Source organism: Clinocottus analis, unplaced genomic scaffold (genome assembly GCF_023055335.1).
Source record: "Clinocottus analis isolate CAN_PGR_092001 unplaced genomic scaffold, fCliAna1.0.p SCAF_35, whole genome shotgun sequence".
Classification (NCBI taxonomy): domain Eukaryota; kingdom Metazoa; phylum Chordata; class Actinopteri; order Perciformes; family Cottidae; genus Clinocottus; species Clinocottus analis.
The window spans coordinates 1,082,279-1,108,242 of NW_027176098.1; the positions used below are offsets into that span (position 1 = coordinate 1,082,279).

General features: G+C 41.2%; 3 protein-coding genes and 1 pseudogene across 3 annotated transcripts; 2 read left to right on the forward strand and 2 right to left on the reverse strand.

Moving 5' to 3' along the window:
• LOC137799414 (natterin-3-like) overlaps positions 1-3,089 on the forward strand; it is a 9,402-nt pseudogene extending 6,313 nt beyond the window's left edge.
• Positions 3,090-3,177: 88 nt separating this feature from the next.
• On the reverse strand, positions 3,178-7,257 carry LOC137799395 (gastrula zinc finger protein XlCGF57.1-like). The gene is made up of 2 exons (XM_068596190.1): positions 6,768-7,257; positions 3,178-5,950 (listed from the first exon to the last, which is right to left on the reverse strand). Exons 1-2 carry the CDS (start codon positions 6,958-6,960, stop codon positions 4,386-4,388), a joined length of 1,758 nt encoding a protein of 585 aa, XP_068452291.1. The 5' UTR covers positions 6,961-7,257; the 3' UTR covers positions 3,178-4,385.
• Positions 7,258-9,232: 1,975 nt separating this feature from the next.
• LOC137799397 (natterin-3-like) lies at positions 9,233-12,020 on the reverse strand. Its single transcript, XM_068596192.1, has 2 exons — positions 11,935-12,020; positions 9,233-10,645 (listed from the first exon to the last, which is right to left on the reverse strand). Exon 2 carries the CDS (start codon positions 10,619-10,621, stop codon positions 9,665-9,667), a length of 957 nt encoding a protein of 318 aa, XP_068452293.1. The 5' UTR covers positions 10,622-10,645; positions 11,935-12,020; the 3' UTR covers positions 9,233-9,664.
• Positions 12,021-19,039: 7,019 nt separating this feature from the next.
• LOC137799396 (natterin-3-like) lies at positions 19,040-25,408 on the forward strand. Its single transcript, XM_068596191.1, has 2 exons — positions 19,040-19,094; positions 24,303-25,408. The coding sequence occupies exons 1-2, from the start codon at positions 19,040-19,042 to the stop codon at positions 25,406-25,408; spliced, it is 1,161 nt and encodes a 386-aa protein (XP_068452292.1).
• Positions 25,409-25,964: the final 556 nt, after the last annotated feature.

Consider the following 25,964-nt stretch of genomic DNA (forward strand, 5'->3'; position numbering starts at 1 on the left):
CATCAATATATTTTATTGTGATTTATATGTTTTATTTGCAAAAATAAGTAAAAATACCCATATATGGGTACCTTGGTTTTTCAAAGGTTAAGTAAAACACGGAGGCGCTGTTCTCCATGTTGAGCGGCCGTTCGTCGCCTCTCATCAGCTTTTACCTGCGAAGGTTGTGTTGCAGTTACAGTGTTGCAGTTCAAAGGTGAAATAAATAATAAAGTAATGTAAATAATAATGTGGTATTTGTTGGCAATGTGTGTTGGCACACCGATGTTCATAGGACATAATACATGTCGTCAGCCCATCTCTTCATCTGCAGCTCTTCATCAGCCTGAGCCTCTTCACCAGTCACTCGTTTGCTTGAACCCAACCGTTGCGTACCTGCCCGACCTTCTGCCACATCACTGGACTTTTGAACATCAATCACTGTAAGTTTTTCCCCATAAATCCACTAAACTGATTCTTGACATCAGTGCCAACAGAAATGATCTTTTTTTTAAGTGTTCAAATTAATATTTCCACTTTTTCTTCTTTTTTTTTCATAGAATGAATGAAAAATAATACATACAATCAAATCCTACCTTCATTGTTGGTGTACTGATACAAACTGCTGGTGATTTGTTGTATTTGTTCTGCGTTTCCTCTGCAGATGCAGCTGGCGGTGTTGCTGATGTTGGCCCTGCCGGCTCGGTCCTCAGCCGGCAGCTGTGAAGACGCCGAACCAGGTGAACTGAAACTTTACCGTGTGAATCTTCCATGTCGTTGTTTCTTTAGTCCTCATGCTACACATGACTTCAGATGGGATACGGGGAGAAATTGCTTTCATACCAAATGAAGAGCAGAAATAATAAGTGAAAATTAGGAATTCATTTGAATATTTTGAGAAAATACAGAATATTTTATTTGTTTATTATTTAAACTGACAAATAAAAATATGATAAAAAGTATTCCAACTGTATTTTTGAAATGTGTGGTCAGTTGGCAGAGATCATGTTTGTTGTTTTAAGGATTTAAGAAATCTCATAGGTGATTTAAATTTGTGGTGCGTAAAGCATCGCTGTACATCACGTTTGAACTCAGAAGCAAACGACTCCAATGTGTAAAATACCAATACTGCGTATATTTTTTGATGATCATCTGCTGTCATCACACTTGGACTTGTGATGACAGCAGAGTACTCGCTGAATAAAGACTGACCTGGTTTAGATCTCTGACAGCTCGTCAGTGAACCAAAGATGAGGAAAACCGGTGCCCGGCCCTCTCTCACTAATTGGGGTATGAACGACACAACAAACAGTTGTTTGCCTGCCGTCTTTTCACCTGTTAGCATGTCGTTTGTACGCCATGTACAGCGCAACTGCAGTGTTAACGAGTCCGCTTGAATATGCTGCTGCACTCTCAACCCGTGCGTGGGAGAGGAGATACAACGGTAAAACAAACAGGACTTTCAACCAGCAGTCCAGTGTTTGAAGTGTCTCAATGTCTTGTTTGTTTTCCGATAACCATTTCACTCTCCACTGCATTCTACCACGCGTGCTCCAAAGTCACACTAACTTCATATGCTAACGTTAGAACATTTGGGCTCCTGTCTACAAATGTACAGGTATTTATTTTATAATGGATATTTTCCTCTACGTCACTCTGTTCACACAAAATATCTCCGTCCACAAAAACGTCTCCAAACGCTTGCCGGGCCAGTAGGCTCCGTCAACAATACCTCAAATACCAAAAAACAATATTTTGAGCATGCTCAGTGAGCTTATTCTCCTTTGCCGATGTTAAGAAATAGTAAAGCATTAGCTAATTATTTACTTATGCATTGTTGACAGCTGTCGTCACAACATTGGTCACAAGTGATTTAAAATTCCTATCATCGCTCTCCATTAGCCAGGTTTTGTTTTGCCATATAAAGAATTGTTCAAAACTTAGCTTAAAAAGGATGAAGAATAATTTGAGTACTGATGTCAAACTTTGTTCCTATCTGTTTCTCTTTCCTTTTTTTTTAACAGTTTTGTGGCTGGACACAAGTCTGGAGGACCAAGTTCCTAAATTTTCTGCCTCCGGAAGGGAAAATCCAACTCATGTAGTGGTTAGAAAACATTTGAACCGGTCTTTCTCCGTCAACTTTGATCAAACCAACCTGGAATGGAAAACCTTTGACGGCTCTCTCCCCAAAGGAGCAATCTCAATCTACAACGGATATGCCGAACGCACCGACTATGTTTGCCAATTCTGGTGCAACACCGGCTACTACAGCCCTGAAATGGGTTTGCCTCGTTACTGCCGCTACACCTGGGGGGGGTGGTGAGTATGTTGGGTCCCCATTTCAAATCCTGGTGAACAAAGATGACTTTGAGTTTATGGAATGGAAGGAAGGCTCCTATGGTTCAGTGCCTCATAATTCAGTCAAGATCCAATACAACAAAGACATATATGTTGGGAAGAACCAGTATGGTCTTGGAAAGGTGGATATTAAACAAAAGGCCTTCTTCCTTCCCTGGGAAGGTTCTGATTATTCATACAGGAACTACCAGGTCCTGACCATTAACACAGATATAGACAGTGAGCACATCTCTGAAGTCAAGTATAAGACTGATGGGGTTAAACCCATTAAGTCTCCTCCAGAGACCATGCGCAAGTCTGCCATCACCAACAAGGGCTGCCAGGAAGTGACAGGGACAGCAACCCTCTCAAAGACGTACCAAGAGGAGCAAAGGTGGGACACCAGCTTTTCCATCACAGTGGGCGTCCAGACGAGCATCACTGCTGGAATCCCCAAAATCGGCTCCGCAGGTATCGAGTTTAGCGAGGAGACGACCCTCCAGTTCACCAAGGGGACGACGTACACCGAGTCGACCACCCACACTGTTTATGTTCAGTACGTTGTCCCACCAAACCAGTCCTGTAGTGTCTCTATGGTGGGCTACAGGTACGGGGCCGACATTCCTTACACTGCACGCATCAGCCGCACCTACAGCAACGGGGAGACCAGATGGACGTCCATCTCTGGGACCTACAGAGGCGTCCAACTGGGAGAAGTAAGGGGTGTGGTGGACTCCTGTGAACCTCTACCTGATCCAGTGTCCTGTCACTGAAAGAGTGATGTAAGACGGTCAATGAGATTCAATACCTGACAAATTGTATGTTGAATACTCTTAACATTGTAATGAAGCAAAACACTGCCCTGATTTTATGTTTTATTTGCCTTAAAACATCTTAGAAGACAATAAAACTACTTGGCATTTAACTGTTTCTTTGGTTTTTCAACGATGACACATTTGCATTGAAGATTTCCTCGTTATGTTTAAGATCAAACAAAATCTGTGTCACAGTCTCTCAAATGTTCAATCAGCTTGCATGTTGCAGTCATGCACATTAGCACAGGTATTGGAATAAATACATTTTCTAAGAGTAAACACGTCTGTTACTTTAGCTTTGAAATACATTTTAAACAGTATTTACAAACAAACATTATTTTGAAAAAAATGAAAGTTCTGTAATTCACCCACATTTCTTTTAGGATTAAGGGAATTTCAATGGACATTTTATTATTATTTTTAGGTTATTTCATTTTGGCAATTCATAACCTGCAAGTAATCACAAATATATTCTTAATATTTGTTCACTTCATTAATTAACATAAAAGTAAATCTTATCAGTGAACAATACATTTTATTAATGAAGGCAATTCAGTCACATTTCACATACAAATTATAAATGTAAATTCTGTTAACATCCATTAAACCTCATCATGAATTAATCATGATTAATATGGAACTGAAAACATTGGCTGGACTTTTCAACTGTTTGAGATCCACCATGAAAACAATTAGAACAGATTACTGTTTCATTACAACTATTAAAATATTTATAAATCCAAAATAAAGTTTGTTCTACTCGAGGTGAAACATTCACGTCCTAAAACAAAGGACAGAACCCCTAAATCTCAAAGAGATGCGATCAGTAGAGGAAGAGGTGGAAGAAGAAAGAAGGATGAGATAATTAACTACAATTATTTTCTCAATTCAGTCATTTTTCAGTTATGGAGCAAAAGTGCAGTTTCTGCAGTAAAACTACATCATGAAGTAATGAGTTTAAACTGAAGAGAGAACGTTGCTGAAGAGAAAGAAGGTTAAATATTTCCCCTCAGTTTCATCACATTTGATCCTTTAGCTTAAACCTTAGTGCTGCTTAAGGGACATGGAATGCTTTTGAATTTAAATTGATGTGTAGATTCATCTTAGCTGGATAAAAGTATTTTGCAGTCTGTATCAGCTCGACAGTTTTTAAGAGTTTAACTATGTCTCATTTATTTCTGATGCTCTCATCAATACACTTGTGATTAGATGAAAATCAGAGACGAGAGAATGTTGTTGAGCAAACTCCAAAAACTAATTTGTTTCTCTCGTGTGGACTTTTAAATGTCGTTTCAGAGTGTGCTTAAGTGAAAATGTTTTACTACACACGGAACAACTAAATGGTTTCACTCCTGTGTGAACGTTCATGTGAACCTTCAGGTTTCTCTTTTGTGAAAATATTTTACCACACAAGGAACAACTAATTACTTTCACTCTTGTGTGGATAGTCATGTGAACGTTCAGGTTTCTCTTTTGTGAAAATCTTTTACTACACACGGAACAACTAAATGGTTTCACTCCTGTGTGGACAACCATGTGAACGTTCAGGTGTTCCTTTTGTGAAAATGTTTGACTACACAAGGAACAACTAAATGGTTTCACTCCTGTGTGAATAAGCATGTGAATGTTCAGGTTTCTCTTTTGTGAAAATGTTTTACTGCACAAGGAGCAACTAAATTGTTTCACTCCAGTGTGGACAGTCATGTGAACGTTCAGGTTTGCCTTTCGTGAAAATGTTTCACCACAAACTGAACAACTAAATGGTTTCACTCCTGTGTGGACAATAGTCATGTGATAGTTCAAGTTTCTCTTGTGTGAAAAAGTTTTACTACACAAGGAACAGCTAAATGGTTTCACTCCTGTGTGGACAGTCATGTGATCGTTCAGGTGTCCTTTATGTGAAAATGTTTTACTACACACAGAACAACTAAATGGTTTCACTCCTGTGTGAACAATCATGTGAATGTTCAGGTTGCCCTTATGTGAAAATGTTTTACCACAAACGGCACAACTAAATGCTCTCACTCCCGAATGGATAACCATGTGAACGTTCAGGTTTCCCTTTAGTGAAAATGTTTTACTACACAAGGAGCAACTAAATGGTTTCACTCTTGTTTTGGTTCCAGTGTGTCTCTCCAGAGGTCTCTTGTGGTCAGAGCTTCCAGCACATTCAGGCGAGCTGATTGATGTATTTCCAGTACTACAGTTCACATCACTTACAGGTTCCTGAGTCTCCTTCCAATCTCTACTGTCATCAGTCTCAGGTTCAGACGAGTCTTCATTATCTGATCCTAGATGTCTTTCTGGATCTAACTTCCTGTCTGGTTCTGATCCTCCACAATCCCCTCCATCAGCTTCTGTTTCCATCTGTTCAGTTTGTCTTTGATGAAGCTGTGAGGACTGAGCTTCTTCTTCTTCTTCATCATCTTCTTCATCATCTTCACTCTTTACAGGAGCTAGTGGGGACTTGTTACCAGCCTCCTTCAGTCCTTGAAGCTGCTCTTCCTCCTGACTGGTCCAGAGTTCCTCATGTTCCTCTTTAATGTTGGGGGGCTCTGGGTCCTCCAGGTCTCCTTTAATGTGGTGGGGCTCAGGGTCCTCTTTAATGTAGGGGGGCTCTGGGTCCTCCTGGTCCTCGTTAATGTGTGTTGGCTCTGGGTCCCCCTGGTCCTCGTTAATGTGTGGGGGCTCTGGGTCCTCCTGATCCTCCTGGTCCTCGTTAATGTGGGGGGGCTCTGGGTCCTCCTGGTCCTGACGAAAGCTCAAGTCTTGCTGCTCAGGGAAAACATTTCCTTTAACCATTAACAGCTGCTGGACGTCTGTGGAGATTAATAAAATATATTCATACGTCTGAATCTTATATTAATTTCTCTATTCATCTCTCCATCTATAAGGTCGTAGGTACGTTGATACCTCTGCCAACTGCCAACTATATTTAAATATAGTAGAGACTGGGTCCTCGCGTACGGTTTAGATAGTTCCCCTGAAAAATTCTGATGCTGCAAGAGTCGAGGAAATGAGAACACAGGGAGCGTTTTGTTGTGTTTCATTCGCTGTGTGGGCATTTTATTTCTTTAAGTGCCCTGCTGCTTTTATTCTAATTTTTGCCTTTTGACTGTATTTGTTAATGTTTCAAAATCAATGTTCTTAATATCTTTTTTTAAATCTTGTTTTCTTCTGCATTATGTTTTGATCCTTTTATGTAGTAAATTGTATACTATGTACCTCTGAGATGTAGTACAGTAAAAAGTACACTAGGTACCTCTGAGATGTAGTACAATAAAGTGTACAATATGTACCTCTGAGATGTAGTACAGTAAAAAGTACAATATGTACCTCTGAGATGTAGTACAGTAAAAATTACAGTATGTACCTCTGAGATGTAGTACAGTAGAAAGTACAGTATGTAAATCTGAGATGTAGTACAGTAAAACAGTACAGTATGTACCTCTGAGTTGTAGTACAGTAAAAAGTACAATATGTACCTCTGAGATGTAGTACAGTAGAAAGTGTGATATTCTTGGACTGTTATCTCAACGTGTTGATAAAGTTGTAAACGGCATCAACAGGAAGCTTTATAGTCATCGTGTCTCAGAACTGGTCCATCAGTGTAAAGTGAGAACAAACAGAACCAACCTGCTCTTTGGATCCGGACTTCCGGGTTGAAAACAGCGTCCAGTAGTCTCCGTTGTCGCTGGTTCTCCTCTTTTGAACTAGAAAGTTCCTCCTCGTACTCTGCTATCGTTCTTTCAAACAGCCCAAATATCTCTTCAGCAGCCGCAGTTAGTCGCTGGTTGACTAAAGTTCTCAGCATTTGGACTTTAGACATTTTCAAACGTTTTCTCGTCACAAACTGCGTCACAAAGCCCGTTTCCTCTCCGTTAAACTGGGACGAGCTGTGTTGATGAGCTGTGTTGATTCCAGCATGCTAAGCTAGCTTCAGGATCTTTGTAGGCTACCGGGAGATGAGTCACAGGAACAACATCCGGGAACAAAGGTGAACGTCTAGAAGTCCATTCAGAAGGTTTCTCAGACCTCCAGAGACTCTGCTGGATCAGGACTGAAGGAGCTACCTGACTCTTTATCAACGAGCCACGAGACGCTGCTGCTGCTGCTGCTGACGGGAGCCGCCATGTTGCTCAGGGAACAACATCCGGGTCCGCCGCAGCTCGCGGCGTCACCTTCAAAATAAAAGCTTTGAGGATCTTCTGTGTGACTTTCATGGCAGACTTGATGCATAGAGCGCATTTGATCTAAATAATATGTCATCATTGTCATCTTAAGTCAGTGGTTGTTCACTTGGAAATTAAAGCTTAAAAAATATTTCCCAACACAGATCCAAACATGTTCATTAACAGGTTTATAGAAACACACAGGTCCAAAAACTAATCCGCATTCATAAAGTGTAGTACTTTTCTTGATCTAAATATGTGTATTTTAAATAATTATTTAATAAGTAAATAATAAAAAGTGCATTTAAATTAAATATAAAACAAAAATAGAAGTTATCATCAAATGAATTATAAAATGAAGCGAAAACATCACGGTGACTCGACCCACTTCTGACAAACACTCTGTGGTCTCCATTCGGTGAGCGATATGTTTCCATTCAGCGCCATCGAATTGATTCATTGGAGATTTTAGCTGCTTCATGAGCATCTCCATTGTCACAATTATTACTTATCGTCTATTTGTTTTTCTATTGTTTAATGTTTGACACTGAAATGATCATTTAAACCACTAAATGATCCTCATCGAGCCGAGACGTGAACAGAGCTATATAGAGATACATCACCACACCACATGAGCAGGGTTCATACGTCATGGAAAACCTGGAATTCCAAAATGGTTATTTCCAGGCCTGGAAAAGTCATGGAAAAAATGAAATCCTCAAAGTGTAAATGTGTTATAATCATGTGTTCATGACGTTCATTTTCGCTGAGTTTGAAATAATGAATCTGCTTTTAAAAGAAAGAGGCTCAACATATCAGCAGCATCCATACATCTATATAAATGTTTATTCTTTTAATCAAACTATTGTCTCTCATTCATTTGAGTCATTTAAGGTTTACTGTATGCTTTGAATCCTCATTGTTAGTTTAAATACTACATTTTATCACTTTGTACTGTTCACACACACATTTCACACAATGTTTGCTCGTGAACATTTGGTTTAAAATCATGAAAATGTGGTTAAAAGTCATGAAAAAGTGGTCAAAAGTGATGACAATTTGGTTTAAAGTCATTGAAATGCATTGGTCAGAATGTGTATGAACCCTGCATGAAACTAACGGGACGTTTAGCATTAACGTGAATACCTGTGACTTAATTGAGCAACATTGTCCATTTCCCAAAAATATTGAGGAAAGCCAAAATCCACAGTGTTCATAGTTTACTTCTCACATTTCTGGATGCCAGATATTGAGCTGACAAACAACATCAAAAGATATCTAATTTATGAATTAGATTGTTTTCTGTCATGCATATTTTTTTTGTTGTATTTTAACTGATTGGAGGTTAAGAAACAAGTTTCTTTTTACACTCAATTATAAAAATGTTTATAAACGTATTTTTATACACATTTGTTTACCATTTTATGTATTTCATTTGTATATTTCATATTTTTATGTTTTTCCGTTGAATTTTTAAATTGTGTTTCTTATTACTGTTGTATTGTTTATTTATATTACTTGATGTGTGAATAAGGGCTGCTGTAATACCGTAATTTCCCCACAGAGGGACTAATAAAGGACTATCTTATCTTACATTATCTTATTTTATATATTCAACTATGAACAACTCTGTCTCCTCTGTGAATATAATATTGTGCTATTTAAAATTCAGATCAAGACAATATTAAGAGTTTGACTGGAGCTTTATTGTATGTTTAATCCCTTTATCCTTCACTTCAACACCCACCGTGAACATTTGGGTTCTTCCACACCAAACTATCAGGAAAAGTCAGCTGAGTGTCATGCGTGAAGGTTAAATTGAAATACTCGGTGTAGATGAAGCGACAATATGCGGACGATCACTGTTGTTATATACATAATTCTTTTACTACATTTTTTAAGTAATACCAATAATTGTCCAACCAAAGAAACAGTTAAATGCCGGGAAGTTTTATTGTCTCATAAGATATATAAAGGCAAACACAACGTAAAAGCAGGTTAATGTTTAAGCTTGGTTACAATGTTAAGGCTAGTAAACAGTTAACATGACCCAGCATCAGCTGGACCGGTGTTTTTAAACCTTTTCTCCAATAAAATATCCCACCGCACACCAACAACCCAAAAAGTTACAAACTGTTACATTGTAGCATAATACAACATATATTGTTGGCAATTATTGCGCTACCTACTGTCATGGAAGAGTATTTCATTACTATGCCAGCCACCATATTGCAGGCTAAGACGCTCAACAATGGAAAATGATTTGCACCAACTGAATAATATTTTTTTGGACCAATTAAATTAAATTGGACATTTTCCCACGGCACACCGGACGATCGCTCACGGCACAGTGGTTGAAATTCACTGAGCGAGAGGTTCACAGCGATCCACCACAGCGAGGACTTCCCCAATTTGGACGCCTGTGTAGGTCCCAACGATGGACATCACTGTGGTCTTCCCGTTGCTGTAGGTGCGTTTGACGCGTGCAGTGAAAGGGATGTCTGCCTCGTACTTGTAGCCCACCATAGTGATACTGCAGGAGTGGTTTGGTGGGGTGTCGTGCTCAACAGAAACAGCGTACTCTTTTGACTCGGTATAAGTCGTCCCCTTGGAGAACTGGAGGGTCGTCTCGATGCCAAGCTCAACATTTGCGGAGCCAATTATGGGGATTCCAGCAGTGATGCTCGTCTTCACGCCCACTGTGATGGAATAGCTGATGTCCCACCTTTGCTCCTCTTGGTACGTCTTTGAGAGAGAAGCTTTCTGTTTAACTGTCTGGCAGCTTTTGTTGACGAGGGTAGTCTGGTTCATGGTCTCTGGAGGAGACTTAAAGGGTTTAATGCCGTCAGTGTTATATTTGACATCGTAGATGTGCTCGCTGCATATTTCTTTGTTGATGGTCAGGACCTCAAAGGACTTGTACCAATACTCAGAACCTTCCCAGGGAAGGAAGAAGGCCTCATTTTTAACATCCACCTTCCCAAGACCATACTGGTTCTTCCCAACATATATCTCTGTGTTGGGGCAGGTCTCGACTGAATTTGGAGGCACTGAACCGTAAGAGCCTCCCTTCCATTCCAAAAACTCAAAGTCATCTTTGTTCACCAGGATCTCAAATGAGGCGCTGAGATGCTCTTTATCTCCATAGGCGTAGTGGCAGTAAGGACCCATGTCAGGGTTGTAGAAGCCAGCCGCACGCCCGTGCTTGCAAACATAGTCGGTGCGTTTGGCATAGTCGTTGTAGATTGAAACTGCTCCGTTGGGGAGAGAGCCATCAAAGGTTTTCCATTCCAGGTGGGTTTGATCATCTTGGGCCATCTTCAGGAACACTCACAACTTCAGCTGCAGATGAAGCAAATCACAAAAACACTGATCATCATGATTTCAAAATCAATCCAATCGATGTCATCGTAATTATACAGGAGTGTGAATAGTCACAACAGAATGGTGAGACACAGTTTATTATGCATGAATCATTTTAAGAATGAAGATAAAGTAAAACTCATTTTTAAGAGAACATCTGTTGTGCAATCTCATGTGTTGTGTACAGGGACACATATTGTCTGTTTATTCATGTTAAATCTTATTCATACAACACACAGCAAAACTAGTAGTAATGTATTCCACAGGCCGACATGAAAAGAACAAAGCACGCAGCTACACACACATTTCTACATGAATATATATTCATAATCACATATGAATGACTCCACATGTGATCCGTAAACTACAAGTAGCCTGAAGATCTAAACTAACAGCAAGTATTTTTTTCTGTGACTTTTCAATTTAATTCAATTCAGTTTATTTTGTGTAGCCCAAAATCACAAATACAAGCTTGGCCTCGCAGGCCTTTACAATCTGTACACAACATCCCTGTCCCAGGACGTCACATCGGATCAGGAACAACTCCCCAAAGAAACTCCCCCTTCCTGTGTGTACTTTTAAGGCAGCTGAGAACTGTCCGACTTGATTCAACAGTTTTTAATGAACGCCTCCCGCAGCAGCCGCCTGCTCTCGTCCGCATTCGAGGCGAGAACCGGTTTTAACGAACTACTACTAAAACATGTCACTGAACCGGTTCTAGTTACGTCGCTGTCAAGCAGCTTCTCCCGCAGGAGGCTACTCGTGATTCGCTAACCCCGTCCCTGGATAAACTATCAAAAGTTGAAAGACTCTTCTGAAACAAACACACAGCATCAAGCTGCAGAGGAGCGATTCCTCAACTGCTGCAGCAAACTGAGCAGAGTAAATATACAAAGTGGATCAGGTCTCCAAACTCCACGACTGCTGCTGGTCCTGCAGCTCACGAGACGAGGAAGCGTCAGCTAGTAAAGACGTGTCCGTCCTCCCTTTGCGGTGATGTAAAAGTCCGGCGTTGCCTGGACGCTCAGCGTTAACGTAGCAAAAGACATGCGTTTTAAAATAGAAAACCTCACACAGGGTTTAAACCGGCTGCCTTGCCGACACATTTGAGTTTGGCAGTCGGGTAAAGCAGCGATGCAATGTCAAGAACTGACTTTAATCTTGTTCTGTGATGTCATAAATACAACAAACTGTAGCGTTTGTACATATAACATGACTCTGTATACAACTCATACACCTGTACGTGATATCAAGTTGCAAAAACTTACAGTCAAAGCGTCCAAAGGTTCAGTGAATCGCCCGCACAAGGAAGCGAGTACAGACGCTGGAGGGAAGACCAGGGCTCAGAGCTCAGTGCCGGAGTGTCAGCGACTAGGTACAGAGGCTGGTATAAGAGCTCGCGTGAGAGGCGTTCTGATTTCTAAAACTTGTTCCACCAGTTTGATCTGTTCTCCTTGGCAGCGGCAGCTGTGTTCAGCGATGGTGTATTCGTTAGTGATATGTGTGTTGTGGAAGCCTGTTGCCATCCACACTACTGCTCAAAGGTTTGGGGTCACTCAGAAATGTCTTTACTTTTCAAAGAAAAGCACTGATTCTTTCAATGAAAATAACATTACATGAATCATAAATACTCTGTGTACATTGTTAAAGTGGTAAAAGGTGTGAACGTCTGGCTCTTAATGAAATATCTACATCGTGTGGAGAGGCCCACTCCCAGCAGCTGTAAAGAAGCTCTACAACTGTTCTTCCTTTGAGCTGGTTGAGCATCTGGAGCCTCACATTTTTAAATGATAACTCCAGGACCTACGGGGTTAATGGATGACTCTTTAGCAGCCAAGCAGGAAACAAGCAGCTGCTATTTTGTGTGTGATCCTTCCTTGTTTCTGTGTTCTCTGTTCAACAGGACAGCATGCAGCGGCAAGTCGAGTGCAAAGAGCCAAATCACGCTCTGTGGCATCGTTTCACATCACACAGGAGGTGACGGAGCCGTACACAGAACGGTTGCTTTATTCAAATTGAATGGCTATATTTATAAAACATCTGAAAACTATTCACAGAACAGACTCAGAGTTGAGCTTCACATCAATTAATACACGAGTGAGAGTTTACAGAACGCAGCCACAGACCTTCACACAGGATATTGCTGTGCTCGCCCTCCAACACACGAACAGCTCAGTGTAACGTGATGGGCCAGATAAATCACACTTGATTGAGTACATTCATGTACACAATGAAGTCATAGAAGCTTCACACGGTTGTTCTGGAAGAGGAAAAAGAAGGATTTGGATGTTAAATTGTTAAAAAAAAAAGATTCTTTACACACTTCTTGTCTCACAAGCAGGAGAACTGAACGACTGATGTATACGTAGGACATATATTTTCATTTCACTGTCGTCTTAGAGGCCATGCTGAGGTTTTCCCTCATGTCTTCATGGCTGAGTCATTGAACGGCTCTGGCGTTGAACAAACACAAAACTGGTCCAGAGCCATCAGAGGAGTCAGATGTGTCTCAATCAAGATCGTTATGTAGAACCAGACGACATCATTTCTTGTTGGCGCTTGTTGGAAAACTTGTTTAGTCGAAGACTTTTAACCCTCGCGTGGTTTCATCGTTTTAGTTTTCCAGTGTTCGTATGTCTGCTGGACCCGCTGCTTTTTCTTTTTTTAATTCAACACAATCAAACTGTTTGATGTTAAAATACTTTAGTTTACTTCATCCCAATCACAAGAATATAAACATAATATATGGTTCAACTTTGCCCTTTACCTTTGTTAGATCACATTTATGAATTAATGTGCTACTCATTTTTGTTATGTCATAAAAAAAGAAGAAAATCACTTATAGTGAAGACGTGAGTGACGCTCCTGGACACAGACTCTCCCATCCCTCGACAGTGTACTCATGAGCACCACAGTCTGGCCTTTCTCTGGCACATCGGCTACCATCGGCTGTTCCTGTCCATGTTATCAGAGCGCATGGGATGGAAGTCCTCCTGATGCTGTTCACCTCCTGGCCTGAGGGGGGTGCTGTGATATGTTTGGCCTCGCTCGGTGCCCTCTCTTCATTGCAGGTGACTTGGAAGGCCGGTCAGACAGTTGACCGGCCTGTTCTTTGTACTCATCAGCACTGCTTCCTCTTCAGGATCTCGGGCGAGGTACAATAATAAAGTTATGACCACTGAGTCCTCGAGTCGTGTCCGGGACAACTCTCATTCCTTTATTCTTCTGAGTGGGTCCTTGTCACGAACCGGGGGGCACGGCCATGACAAAAGAAGGGGGATACACACAAGTGACCGGCTTTAACAAAAACAGGTGTGTTGAACTTAGGTGGTATAAAACACAAGCTAGGTCAACAGTGGCGTCAGTGTTCACAGCAGTGGAGGTGAGTGCACGAGTGGAAAGTGTGTGTAATGTCGGACAGTGCAGAGACAAACCTTAATCTAGAATACGAAGCCAAACGGACCAGCTGAGACCAGAGCGCCTTCTGGGAGAGTGCCGCTGATTAGCACAGGTGTCCCCACTCTCCTGGCGGCCCTGTGCCACGCCCACCTGCAGCACCTGCAGGGGCAATGGCCAGTGACTTCCTGCATCACCTCCCATGCAGCTAAAAGCAGCCGCGGTGGCCCCTCTGCCCAGTCTCCATCTGTGTTTTAAATTCAAGGCTGAACTGTCCCTTTAAAAGTTGCACCTTTAAATGATAACTCCAGGACCTACGGGGTTAATGGATGACTCTTTAGCAGCCAAGCAGGAAACAAGCAGCTGCTATTTTGTGTGTGATCCTTCCTTGTTTCTGTGTTCTCTGTTCAACAGGACAGCATGCAGCGGCAAGTCGAGTGCAAAGAGCCAAATCACGCTCTGTGGCATCGTTTCACATCACACAGGAGGTGACGGAGCCGTACACAGAACGGTTGCTTTATTCAAATTGAATGGCTATATTTATAAAACATCTGAAAACTATTCACAGAACAGACTCAGAGTTGAGCTTCACATCAATTAATACACGAGTGAGAGTTTACAGAACGCAGCCACAGACCTTCACACAGGATATTGCTGTGCTCGCCCTCCAACACACGAACAGCTCAGTGTAACGTGATGGGCCAGATAAATCACACTTGATTGAGTACATTCATGTACACAATGAAGTCATAGAAGCTTCACACGGTTGTTCTGGAAGAGGAAAAAGAAGGATTTGGATGTTAAATTGTTAAAAAAAAAAGATTCTTTACACACTTCTTGTCTCACAAGCAGGAGAACTGAACGACTGATGTATACGTAGGACATATATTTTCATTTCACTGTCGTCTTAGAGGCCATGCTGAGGTTTTCCCTCATGTCTTCATGGCTGAGTCATTGAACGGCTCTGGCGTTGAACAAACACAAAACTGGTCCAGAGCCATCAGAGGAGTCAGATGTGTCTCAATCAAGATCGTTATGTAGAACCAGACGACATCATTTCTTGTTGGCGCTTGTTGGAAAACTTGTTTAGTCGAAGACTTTTAACCCTCGCGTGGTTTCATCGTTTTAGTTTTCCAGTGTTCGTATGTCTGCTGGACCCGCTGCTTTTTCTTTTTTTAATTCAACACAATCAAACTGTTTGATGTTAAAATACTTTAGTTTACTTCATCCCAATCACAAGAATATAAACATAATATATGGTTCAACTTTGCCCTTTACCTTTGTTAGATCACATTTATGAATTAATGTGCTACTCATTTTTGTTATGTCATAAAAAAAGAAGAAAATCACTTATAGTGAAGACGTGAGTGACGCTCCTGGACACAGACTCTCCCATCCCTCGACAGTGTACTCATGAGCACCACAGTCTGGCCTTTCTCTGGCACATCGGCTACCATCGGCTGTTCCTGTCCATGTTATCAGAGCGCATGGGATGGAAGTCCTCCTGATGCTGTTCACCTCCTGGCCTGAGGGGGGTGCTGTGATATGTTTGGCCTCGCTCGGTGCCCTCTCTTCATTGCAGGTGACTTGGAAGGCCGGTCAGACAGTTGACCGGCCTGTTCTTTGTACTCATCAGCACTGCTTCCTCTTCAGGATCTCGGGCGAGGTACAATAATAAAGTTATGACCACTGAGTCCTCGAGTCGTGTCCGGGACAACTCTCATTCCTTTATTCTTCTGAGTGGGTCCTTGTCACGAACCGGGGGGCACGGCCATGACAAAAGAAGGGGGATACACACAAGTGACCGGCTTTAACAAAAACAGGTGTGTTGAACTTAGGTGGTATAAAACACAAGCTAGGTCAACAGTGGCGTCAGTGTTCACAGCAGTGGAGGTGAGTGCACGAGTGGAAAGTGTGTGTAATGTCGGACAGTGCAGAGACAAACCTTAATCTAGAATACGAAGCCAAACGGACCAGCTGAGACCAGAGCGCCTTCTGGGAGAGTGCCGCTGATTAGCACAGGTGTCCCCACTCTCCTGGCGGCCCTGTGCCACGCCCACCTGCAGCACCTGCAGGGGCAATGGCCAGTGACTTCCTGCATCACCTCCCATGCAGCTAAAAGCAGCCGCGGTGGCCCCTCTGCCCAGTCTCCATCTGTGTTTTAAATTCAAGGCTGAACTGTCCCTTTAAAAGTTGCACCTTTAAATGATAACTCCAGGACCTACGGGGTTAATGGATGACTCTTTAGCAGCCAAGCAGGAAACAAGCAGCTGCTATTTTGTGTGTGATCCTTCCTTGTTTCTGTGTTCTCTGTTCAACAGGACAGCATGCAGCGGCAAGTCGAGTGCAAAGAGCCAAATCACGCTCTGTGGCATCGTTTCACATCACACAGGAGGTGACGGAGCCGTACACAGAACGGTTGCTTTATTCAAATTGAATGGCTATATTTATAAAACATCTGAAAACTATTCACAGAACAGACTCAGAGTTGAGCTTCACATCAATTAATACACGAGTGAGAGTTTACAGAACGCAGCCACAGACCTTCACACAGGATATTGCTGTGCTCGCCCTCCAACACACGAACAGCTCAGTGTAACGTGATGGGCCAGATAAATCACACTTGATTGAGTACATTCATGTACACAATGAAGTCATAGAAGCTTCACACGGTTGTTCTGGAAGAGGAAAAAGAAGGATTTGGATGTTAAATTGTTAAAAAAAAAAGATTCTTTACACACTTCTTGTCTCACAAGCAGGAGAACTGAACGACTGATGTATACGTAGGACATATATTTTCATTTCACTGTCGTCTTAGAGGCCATGCTGGGGTTTTCCCTCATGTCTTCATGGCTGAGTCATTGAACGGCTCTGGCGTTGAACAAACACAAAACTGGTCCAGAGCCATCAGAGGAGTCAGATGTGTCTCAATCAAGATCGTTATGTAGAACCAGACGACATCATTTCCTGTTGGTGCTTGTTGGAAAACTTGTTTAGTCGAAGACTTTTAACCCTCGCGTGGTCGTGCCAGCGAGGAGCAGTGACACACAAGGCCGAAAATATCCCTCGGAGAGGGAAACAGCCAAGGAATCGGCAGAAGACATAAAATCAAACAAACAAAAACAAATCTGTCATATACATCCAGTTACATTGATGGATTTGACCAAGACCGAAGTCATCAAGAGGTTTCCAATGAGTTAAAAAGAAGTAAAAGTTATGAATTCTGATGATGACCATATGCTCAAACTTTTCTTTTTAAAGACTTTATTGTACAATTGACTGTTTGCTATTTAATTAATGACTAGTACAGTGAGGTTGAGGCAACAAAACCAAGTAGAGGACTTTAGATAACCTCATACACTTAAGACATAGTAAATGTTAGAGATTATGCAACAAAACCACAACAACATCAACAAAATGTTGTGACCGACCGGCATCTTCTGTACTCAAGCTGCTTTATCGCTGATTCATAAAGCAAATAGTTTCACCATTCAGCACTGATCTGGACCAATTTAATCATTTACGCCAAGTTGACCTTCAACTTTTCTAAGGTCAGGCTTTAGGAGAGATACAGCTCTGTTCTTTTATTGTACCAACAACAATTTTTACAGTAGTTTTTAGTTTTTTTATTGTACCAACAACATGCCGACTGGTTTCCTGCAGAGTTTTCATCTGTGTAAGGACAACATTTCCTTCAGCACACCACGTGTATAGTTTACAGTTTATATATGCAACAGTGTGCAAACCATCAGTCCATAATCATCTATTAAAGAAAATAATTATATGCAATATGACATACACTGTAAAAAATAAATCATATTTTACGGAAAATAACTAACATTTTTACATTTATTTTTTTAATACATAAAACTCTGTAAAATTACAGACAATATGTATAAATTAACAACTCAACTGTTAATGTAAGTATTTTTTATAAAAAAACATCTGTATTATTATGAGGGTTTTTTACTAAATAAATTCATACAGATCCTTTATTGAAGGTGTTTGATTGTGAAAAACAGAAATAATTCTGTTATGTTACAGTCAATTCAGACGGTGACATAACAGAATTACACACAACGTTAAGTGATACAACTTCATTGAAGGTGTTTGATTGTAATAACACAGGACAAATCTGTAAAATAAGTGTTTCACTGCAAAAACCTTTCATGAAAACTTCTGTTGATTTATGGTTTTCGTCCTTTATTTGAATTCAGATTTTTTTACCTTAATTTTTAGGTTTTTGTTTGTCTGCCAGTCATTTAATCTTTTTTTTAGGTCTGATTTTTTTTTTACAGTGTACAACATGTAAATATATGTAATAACTACAATAAGAAAATTATACTTTCAAATGTTTAAGAAAACACATATTTATTGCATTTAAATTATATTCACTGTAAAATATAATTACTTAATTAAACACATTGGTTTAACTCTTAAACATGAAAAACACTGAATTAGAAGTACTGGCTTTACAAGTTGAGTAATACCAATAATGTGTGAAGCATTAGATGTAAAATGTAGAAAATGACAATTTTCACTTTGTCAAATTCTGGTGAAAGATTGTGAGAACGTTTCCCCAAAAACAAAATCTGACAAAAAGAGAGGAATAGAAGAAGCATGAACTTCCAGACGGTTTCGCTTCACATCCTGTTGATTTGAACTTCTACTCCAATACGTAACGGTCAAAGTCAAAGAGTGCATATTTGTTTTGACTCAGCGGCGAGCCGGTTACATAAACCTGGACTCCCGGCACTGGTTTTTAAATCTCATGGTGAGTGCTTCTCAATTACAACCACTCACCTCATAACATGCATAATTTCCCCACTGCTTGAAATGAAAATATTCTCATATTGAAGAACATAGAAGATACAGACGCTCCTCTTTCACACGATCAAAGTCTTGTTTTTCAGTGTGCGTAATATTAAGGATGTTAAAGTTGGTTGGATGTTTGTTAACATGGATTCTGTTCTGTAGATGAAGCTGTTCGTGTTGCTGCTGCTTGCTCTGCCGGCTTTGTCCTCTGAATCAGGTAAACTGAACAAGCATTACGCTTCGAATATTTAATGTTTCTTCTCTAAACGTCCTCATTCAAGTGCTGCTTTGGATGAGGACGGAGCATGCAGACTGTGGAGGGACTACTATGAAAATATGAGTTCAAAAGACGAATTCACTTCAATATCCCCAAAATAAATGTAAATTATCCCTTTTAAAGGGTCAGTTTACTAAAATCACCTCTGTGTTTATATTATGGAGTTTACAACTGTCCTGTCAAAATAAAAGCCTTCCCACCAACGTTAACTTTTGCTTCTTTTTTACAGTGTATTTAAGCATTCAGCATGTAAACCACAGGTCTGTGATCTCCTCATACTGCAGCTGATTGTATGCAGTATGACATTCAACACACAGTCATGTAAAGATGTGGAAAGCATTCATGAATAATAATAATAATAATAATAATAATAACATATTCAGATGTTCCCGTTACCTCCTCACGGTTTCTCCCTCGTCTCATCTAACTCTCAGAAAATTAAGGAAAACATTTCCCAGAAACTAAACTGATAAAAAGAGCTGTGTTCACTTCCTGTTGATTTGTACTTCTACCCAAATATTTAATGGTCAAAGTCAAAGCCAGATAAAGTGAGACGAGGACATTTGGAGCAGACTTCTACACAACAACTACTATAAAAAATATGAGTGTAAAAGAGGAATTCACTTCAATATTATGAGAAAACACAAAAATAATTTTAAATTATAACATTTCAATTGATTTAAGCGCCTAACATAGATGATAGCACACCGTTACACAACAAATTGCAGTTTTACCCCATTTGCTTCGCAGGAAAAACATAGGAGGAACGTAAACAGCAGCACTAAACAACTATCTGGGCAATATGGCCGACATGTTAATATAAAACATACAATGTCTGTCTACCTGAATATTATTCACTTCATATGAAGGTAAATGTTTGCCCCTACGGATGGTTAGCAAACATGTTCAGGTAACGTTAGCTTGCTACGACATTCGGAGGTTAACTATTGTTTTGAGACATAAACTCGCCTGCCAACACAGTCGTTTGCCAACGAACCCCGAGAGCAGTTCCTACGTCATCGAGCTCCTCGACTCAAATATTTGGTCGAGATTGGGAGGATGACTTTCTTTGTGCCACCTTCAGGTGTTTCGTGGCCTTGACATTGTTAAGAAGAAGACAAGTCTTGAGGTGAAAAATGACCCTCGAAAACAACTTCATATAAACTGAAGATCCTCCTTAAAGGTGAACTTTGGAGTAGCAGTGAAACAAGCGTCACAGAAACACGTCTTTATGAGTGGGTCCTCACATGAGGAAGCCTGTTAGAGTGGATATAAATCCTGTCTCATCTCAGTCCCTCAAAAAGAACTTGACCTTCAACCTGCAAGAACCCCACAGAAATATTGCAAACCACAAAATTCCACTATGGAAGCCCATTCTCGTCACAAAAAAAATAAATTAGGACCCAAAAAAAAAAAAAAAAAATAGGACCCCAAAAAAAATAATAATAATAATTAGGACCCCCCCCAAAAAAAAAAATTAGGACCAACAAAAAAAAAATAGGACTAAAAAAAAAAAATGTTTTTTTCGTTGTCATTTTTTTCCGTTGAAAAAAGGCAACAAAAAAAAGTTTCATCTTTTGGTCCCAATTTTTAATTTTTAATTTATTTTTGGTCGTAAGTTGTTTTTTTTTTGTGTTGAGAATGGGCTTCCATAAATCCCCCCCCTCTCCCCCTCCCCTCCTCTCAAAAAAAGAAAAATAACTAACTGTGAAGACCTCTGGCAATGGAAGTGATGACTTGGACTGGTTTTGGTGCACGTTGTATCCACCATGCCACATGTGCAGTCCAGTGGTTGCTCCTTGTGTAACTGTAGAGCAGAGTGGACGATATTACACAGCGAGGTCGCCACAAACCTCAAGAGGGTACAGCTACCTTCTCTCTAGAGTTAGCTTCACTCTCTTGTCGTAGACGCAGGAGAAATGAGAAACTGGAAATCTGAAGCTCATGTTTCCCACTTTGTTCCAGGTATTACAGGAAAAACCTGCAACCAGAACACCGACAACTGTCCCGGCCACGAGTGTCAGAATGGAGGGACGTGTGTAGGTGGAGTCAACGCCTGCAACTGCCTGTGTACACCAGAGTTTACAGGTTTGTGAAGCGATGATCCTGAGCAGAAAGCTATCAGCGCTCTGATCAAAGTGACATTATATCACAAAAAAGGAAGCGTTTATTAATCCCCTGACTGCTGCTCCTCCCCGCAGGTCGGCTCTGCACGGAGGACGTCGACGAGTGCCAGCTGATGCCCGGTGCGTGCCAAAATGGCGGCACGTGCCACAACACCTACGGCAGCTACCAGTGCGTGTGCGTGAACGGCTGGACTGGATACGACTGCGGCGAGAACATCGACGACTGCGCCTACGCCGCGTGCCACCAGGGGTCCACTTGTCACGACCGCGTTGCTTCTTTCTACTGCGAATGCCCCCGCGGTCGCACAGGTGACGACACGTTCATCTCGATTTACAGGAAACGATCTCTCAATGCTCAACAGGAAATGATTTCATAAGAGTATGCAACGCTCCGATGAGCATAAAGTCCCAGTGAAGCAGACGCGTCTTTAACTTCTGTCCTGTGACGTCGTTGTACGGTGTACAGACCCAAAGCGGATTCAACCCAATGAAAACTGTGGAACCAATTTTGTCTCCAGACATCCTTTTCCCTGTTTGAGTTGTCGAAGGAACCCCAAATTAAATCCAATATGTGTGTTTATTGTATGTATTTATTCAGGAAAGTCTTAGGAAAAAACTGCATATCTGCAAAAAAAAACACTTTTAATATGAAGGTAGATTTTTTTACCCGAGCAAATTTGTAGTTTGTAAGTAAATTATCTCCAAATTTTTGCTCTCAATTAAAAAAATTGCTAAAAAATAAATAAAAAATGCTCTTAAAAAAATTAAATATGATGTAAAAAAAAATGCTCTCAAAACTAAAAGTTGCTCTCAATAAAAAAAATTGTCTCAAAAGAAAAAAAATGCTCTCAAAAAAAAAGCTCTACAAACTAAAAGTTGCTCTCAAAAAAGAAACGTGGTCTAAATTTTTTTTAAACGCTCTCAAAACTCAAAGTTGCTCTCAAAAAAATAAATTTTGTCTCAAAAAAAGCTCTGAAAACTAAAAGTTGCTTTAAAAAAATGCATTTGAAAGGTCAATGAAGCTGAAGTTATAGTACTGAGATGTTACAGCACTTTTTTTTGAGAGTAATTTTTTTTTAGACATCAAATTTCTTTTTAAGAGCGTTTAAAAAAAAATTGAGCATTTTTTTTAATTGAGAGCAAAGATTTGTAGATAATTTACCTACAGACAAGAAATTTGCTCGGGTAAAAAAGACACAAATCTACCTTCATATTTTAACATCAAGCATGATATAAGCCAGATTCCCCAAAAAAGCCTCCTGGAGTGGGCAATAATTTCCTTTTTGGAAAAATTAGGACCTAAAGAATCAGAATCTGCAACAAAAATCACAATAAAACAAAGACTTGGTCTGTTAGGAAGGAGATTCAGTCAAAAAAAAACTGTCGTTTGGTTCAAAAATGGAAAAATATCTGAATGTCTGAATGAGGCATGCTGGGACTTAAAATTGGCGCGGGAGGATTTTCACCCGGTTTCCAAAAGGTGAAGTACATCTTCTGGGTTCTGTGCACCAGGACTGCTGTGCCATCTGGACGACGCCTGCATCAGCAACCCGTGTCCGAAAGGCTCCGACTGCGACACCAACCCCTTGAACGGGAAGCACTTCTGTAGCTGCCCGCGCGGATACGTCGGTGCCTCCTGCGATCAGGACGTTGACGAGTGCTCGCTGGGTAAAAGTCACACCACCTGACCTTTGAACTCTCTGCCTGTTGTGTAGTTTCAACCAAATGAATGTCAAGAAAGCTTTTTAGCCTCACACGTGCAATGGTGACCGGTTTTACATGAGCTTTGGTGCCATATCTTTGTGGCTGTAATTAACAAATGGCTTTGGTTTGACTTAAAAAAACAACACTAAAGGTCCTCAATCATCTCGATTGCTCCTCGCTGGGATAAGTACACACATGACAACAACCCGTTTCAGCGAAGCTACATCTATGGATCTGTTTCTACAGATCACAACCCGTGCGAGCACGCAGGGAATTGTATCAACACCAAGGGTTCGTTCCAGTGTAAGTGCCAGCAGGGTTACACCGGGCCGCGCTGCGAGCAGGACATCAACGAGTGCGCGTCGAACCCGTGTATGAATGAGGCCACCTGCCTGAACATAATAGGAGACTTCCACTGTGTATGCAAGCCAGGTAAGTTCATGCAAAAGAAATACTGATGCTCAGGTGTTGGACATTAGCACACTTAAACTATTTGTCAGAATTCATATTGACTAAATGCAGTAAATCAAAGCGTACAAATAAGTCACATGGGCGCTAAACTGTTCCATCCATCCATAAAGAGAATTGGGGTTTTCCTCAGGTTACTCTGGGTGGCGCTGTGAGACGGACATCAACGAGTGTTCCTCGGACCCGTGTTACTACGGCACCTGCATCGACGGCCTGGCGTCCTTCAGCTGCAACTGCAAACCCGGATACATCGGCCGGCTGTGCGAGACCAACATCAACGAGTGCCCGAGCCAGCCGTACAGGAACGGAGGCAACTGCCAGGACCGAGAGAACGCCGACATCTACAAGGCCACCACCGGTAACCGGCACACACACACAAACAGAGATGTGGACATGAAGGGCTTCTGAAGTTTGAGCAATACTGAAATTGCAATCTTCTTCTCTTCAAAATCTAAAATGAAAGATTAGGAACTTTTACCGCCTCCTGACAAGGGAGTGGGAAAGTGTGAATTGTGAAAGCATATTCTGTAGCCAAGACAAAATAACTACTTATTACAACACCTTCAAAATGAAGGGTACTGGACTGGCCACATCAAACTTCATCAGGCACCTGGATAGGAGAGTCACTTAATATGAAGGTAAATGTTTGCCTCTACGGATGGTTAGCAAACTTGTTACGCTCAGCATCAGGTAACGTTAGCTTGCTACGACATTGGCTGAATATTTGATGACTGTTTGTTTGCCACATGTTTTCCTCCCTATACAATCTGTGTTATAAAAGGCAGTTGGAATAACACTTTACTGATGTCTTTCAATGTATGCTCAAACTTTCTTTCCTTCTTTTACGCAGACCTCCTGCTGGACCCAGGTCTGGGGCACAAGGTTCCTAATATCACTGCTAACAGATCTACAAATGAAGTTCTTCCAACTCCTGTGGAGATTAAGAACAAGCTTGACCTGCATTCTTTGGACTGGTACTCCTCGCTCAACATCAACCAAACCAATCTGGAGTGGCAGGTCTTCAACCACTCTCTCCCCAAAGGAGCAATCTCAATCTACAACAAATATGTTGGACGCATCGACTACGTCTGCCAATTCTTGTGCAACGCCGGCTTCTACAGCCCGAACATAGATCCTTACTGCCACTACCCTTATAAAGGGAAAGAGTACACAAGCTTTTTATGGCCATTTGAGGTTCTTGTGAACAAAGACAACTTTGAGTTGATGGAATGGAAGGATGGCTCTTACGGTTCAGTGCCTCCGAATTCGGTCAAGACCTGCTCCAAGGAAGTCTATGTTGGGATGAACGAGTATGGTCTTGGAAAGGTGGATGTTAACGATGAGGTATTTTACCTTCCCTGGGTAGGTTATGAGTATTGGTACAGGTACTACCAGGTCCTGACCTTCAACAAAGATATAGACAGTGAGCACTTATCTGAAGTCAAGTATAAGACTGATGGCGTTAAACCCATTGAGTATCCTCCAGAGACCATGCGCAAGTCTGCCATCACCAACTACCAGTGCCAGACAGTGACAGGGACAGCAACCCTCTCAAAGACGTACCAAGTGGAGCAAAGGTGGGACACCAGCTTTTCCATCACAGTGGGCGTCCAGACGAGCATCACTGCTGGAATCCCCAAAATCGGCTCCGCAGGTATCGAGTTTAGCGAGGAGACGACCCTCCAGTTCACCAAGGGGACGACGTACATTGAGTCGACCACCCACACTGTTTCTGTCCAGTGCAAAGTCCCACCAAACCAGTCCTGTGGTGTCAGTATGGTGGGATATAAGTACGGGGCAGAAATCCCTTACACTGCACGCATCAGCCGCACATACAGCAACGGGGAGACCAGATGGACGTCCATCTCTGGGACCTACAGAGGCGTCCAAATGGGAGAAATCCTGGCTGTGATGGATCGCTGTGAACCTGTACCTGATCCCACGCCCTGTCCCTGAAAGAGTGATGGAAGAGGGTCCATGAGATACAATACCTGACCAATTGCATGTTGCATACCCTTAACAATGTATTGATAAGCAAAAAAAATAGACCTTCTTTCATCGTTTATATGCCTTGATATATTTTATATAACATTAAAACTACTTGGCTTTTAATGATTATGAAACCTTTGTGTTTAATTGAAGTGTCGTGTCCTTATCAAAAGATCGGTGGTTAAATTATTGTTAATTCTAAACAAGTCTCTCCTGATTGAACTACTTATCCTCCACTGTAAGTGATGATCTACATAGATACTTGACTGCATGGCTTTGGAGTCCACTGTATTTGGTTTCAGGTCATTTTGGTTAATAAATAGATGCAGACAGAAACTAAACCGAAATACATCTGAGATGAAGTTTATTAGTCATAGTACATCATGGTCTCAACGCAACATTTTCACAATCTACACAAGTTATTATTGTACTTCTTAACAAGGAACTTAGTACACAATATCAACAGTAACCAGAAAACACAATGCACATGGTACCTTGAAGGCATATATGGAGTGACACGTCT

Excerpts from the sequence above, each read along its gene's own strand:
- LOC137799395 (XM_068596190.1), bottom strand. The coding sequence starts at position 6,960 with ATGTCTAAAGTCCAAATGCTGAGAACTTTAGTCAACCAGCGACTAACT. Across the intron at positions 5,951-6,767 it reads AGTCCGGATCCAAAGAGCAG|ACGTCCAGCAGCTGTTAATG; the intron begins GTTGGTTCTGTT and ends TAATCTCCACAG.
- LOC137799397 (XM_068596192.1), bottom strand. The coding sequence starts at position 10,621 with ATGGCCCAAGATGATCAAACCCACCTGGAATGGAAAACCTTTGATGGC.
- LOC137799396 (XM_068596191.1), top strand. The coding sequence starts at position 19,040 with ATGAAGCTGTTCGTGTTGCTGCTGCTTGCTCTGCCGGCTTTGTCCTCT. Across the intron at positions 19,095-24,302 it reads GGCTTTGTCCTCTGAATCAG|ACCTCCTGCTGGACCCAGGT; the intron begins GTAAACTGAACA and ends TCTTTTACGCAG.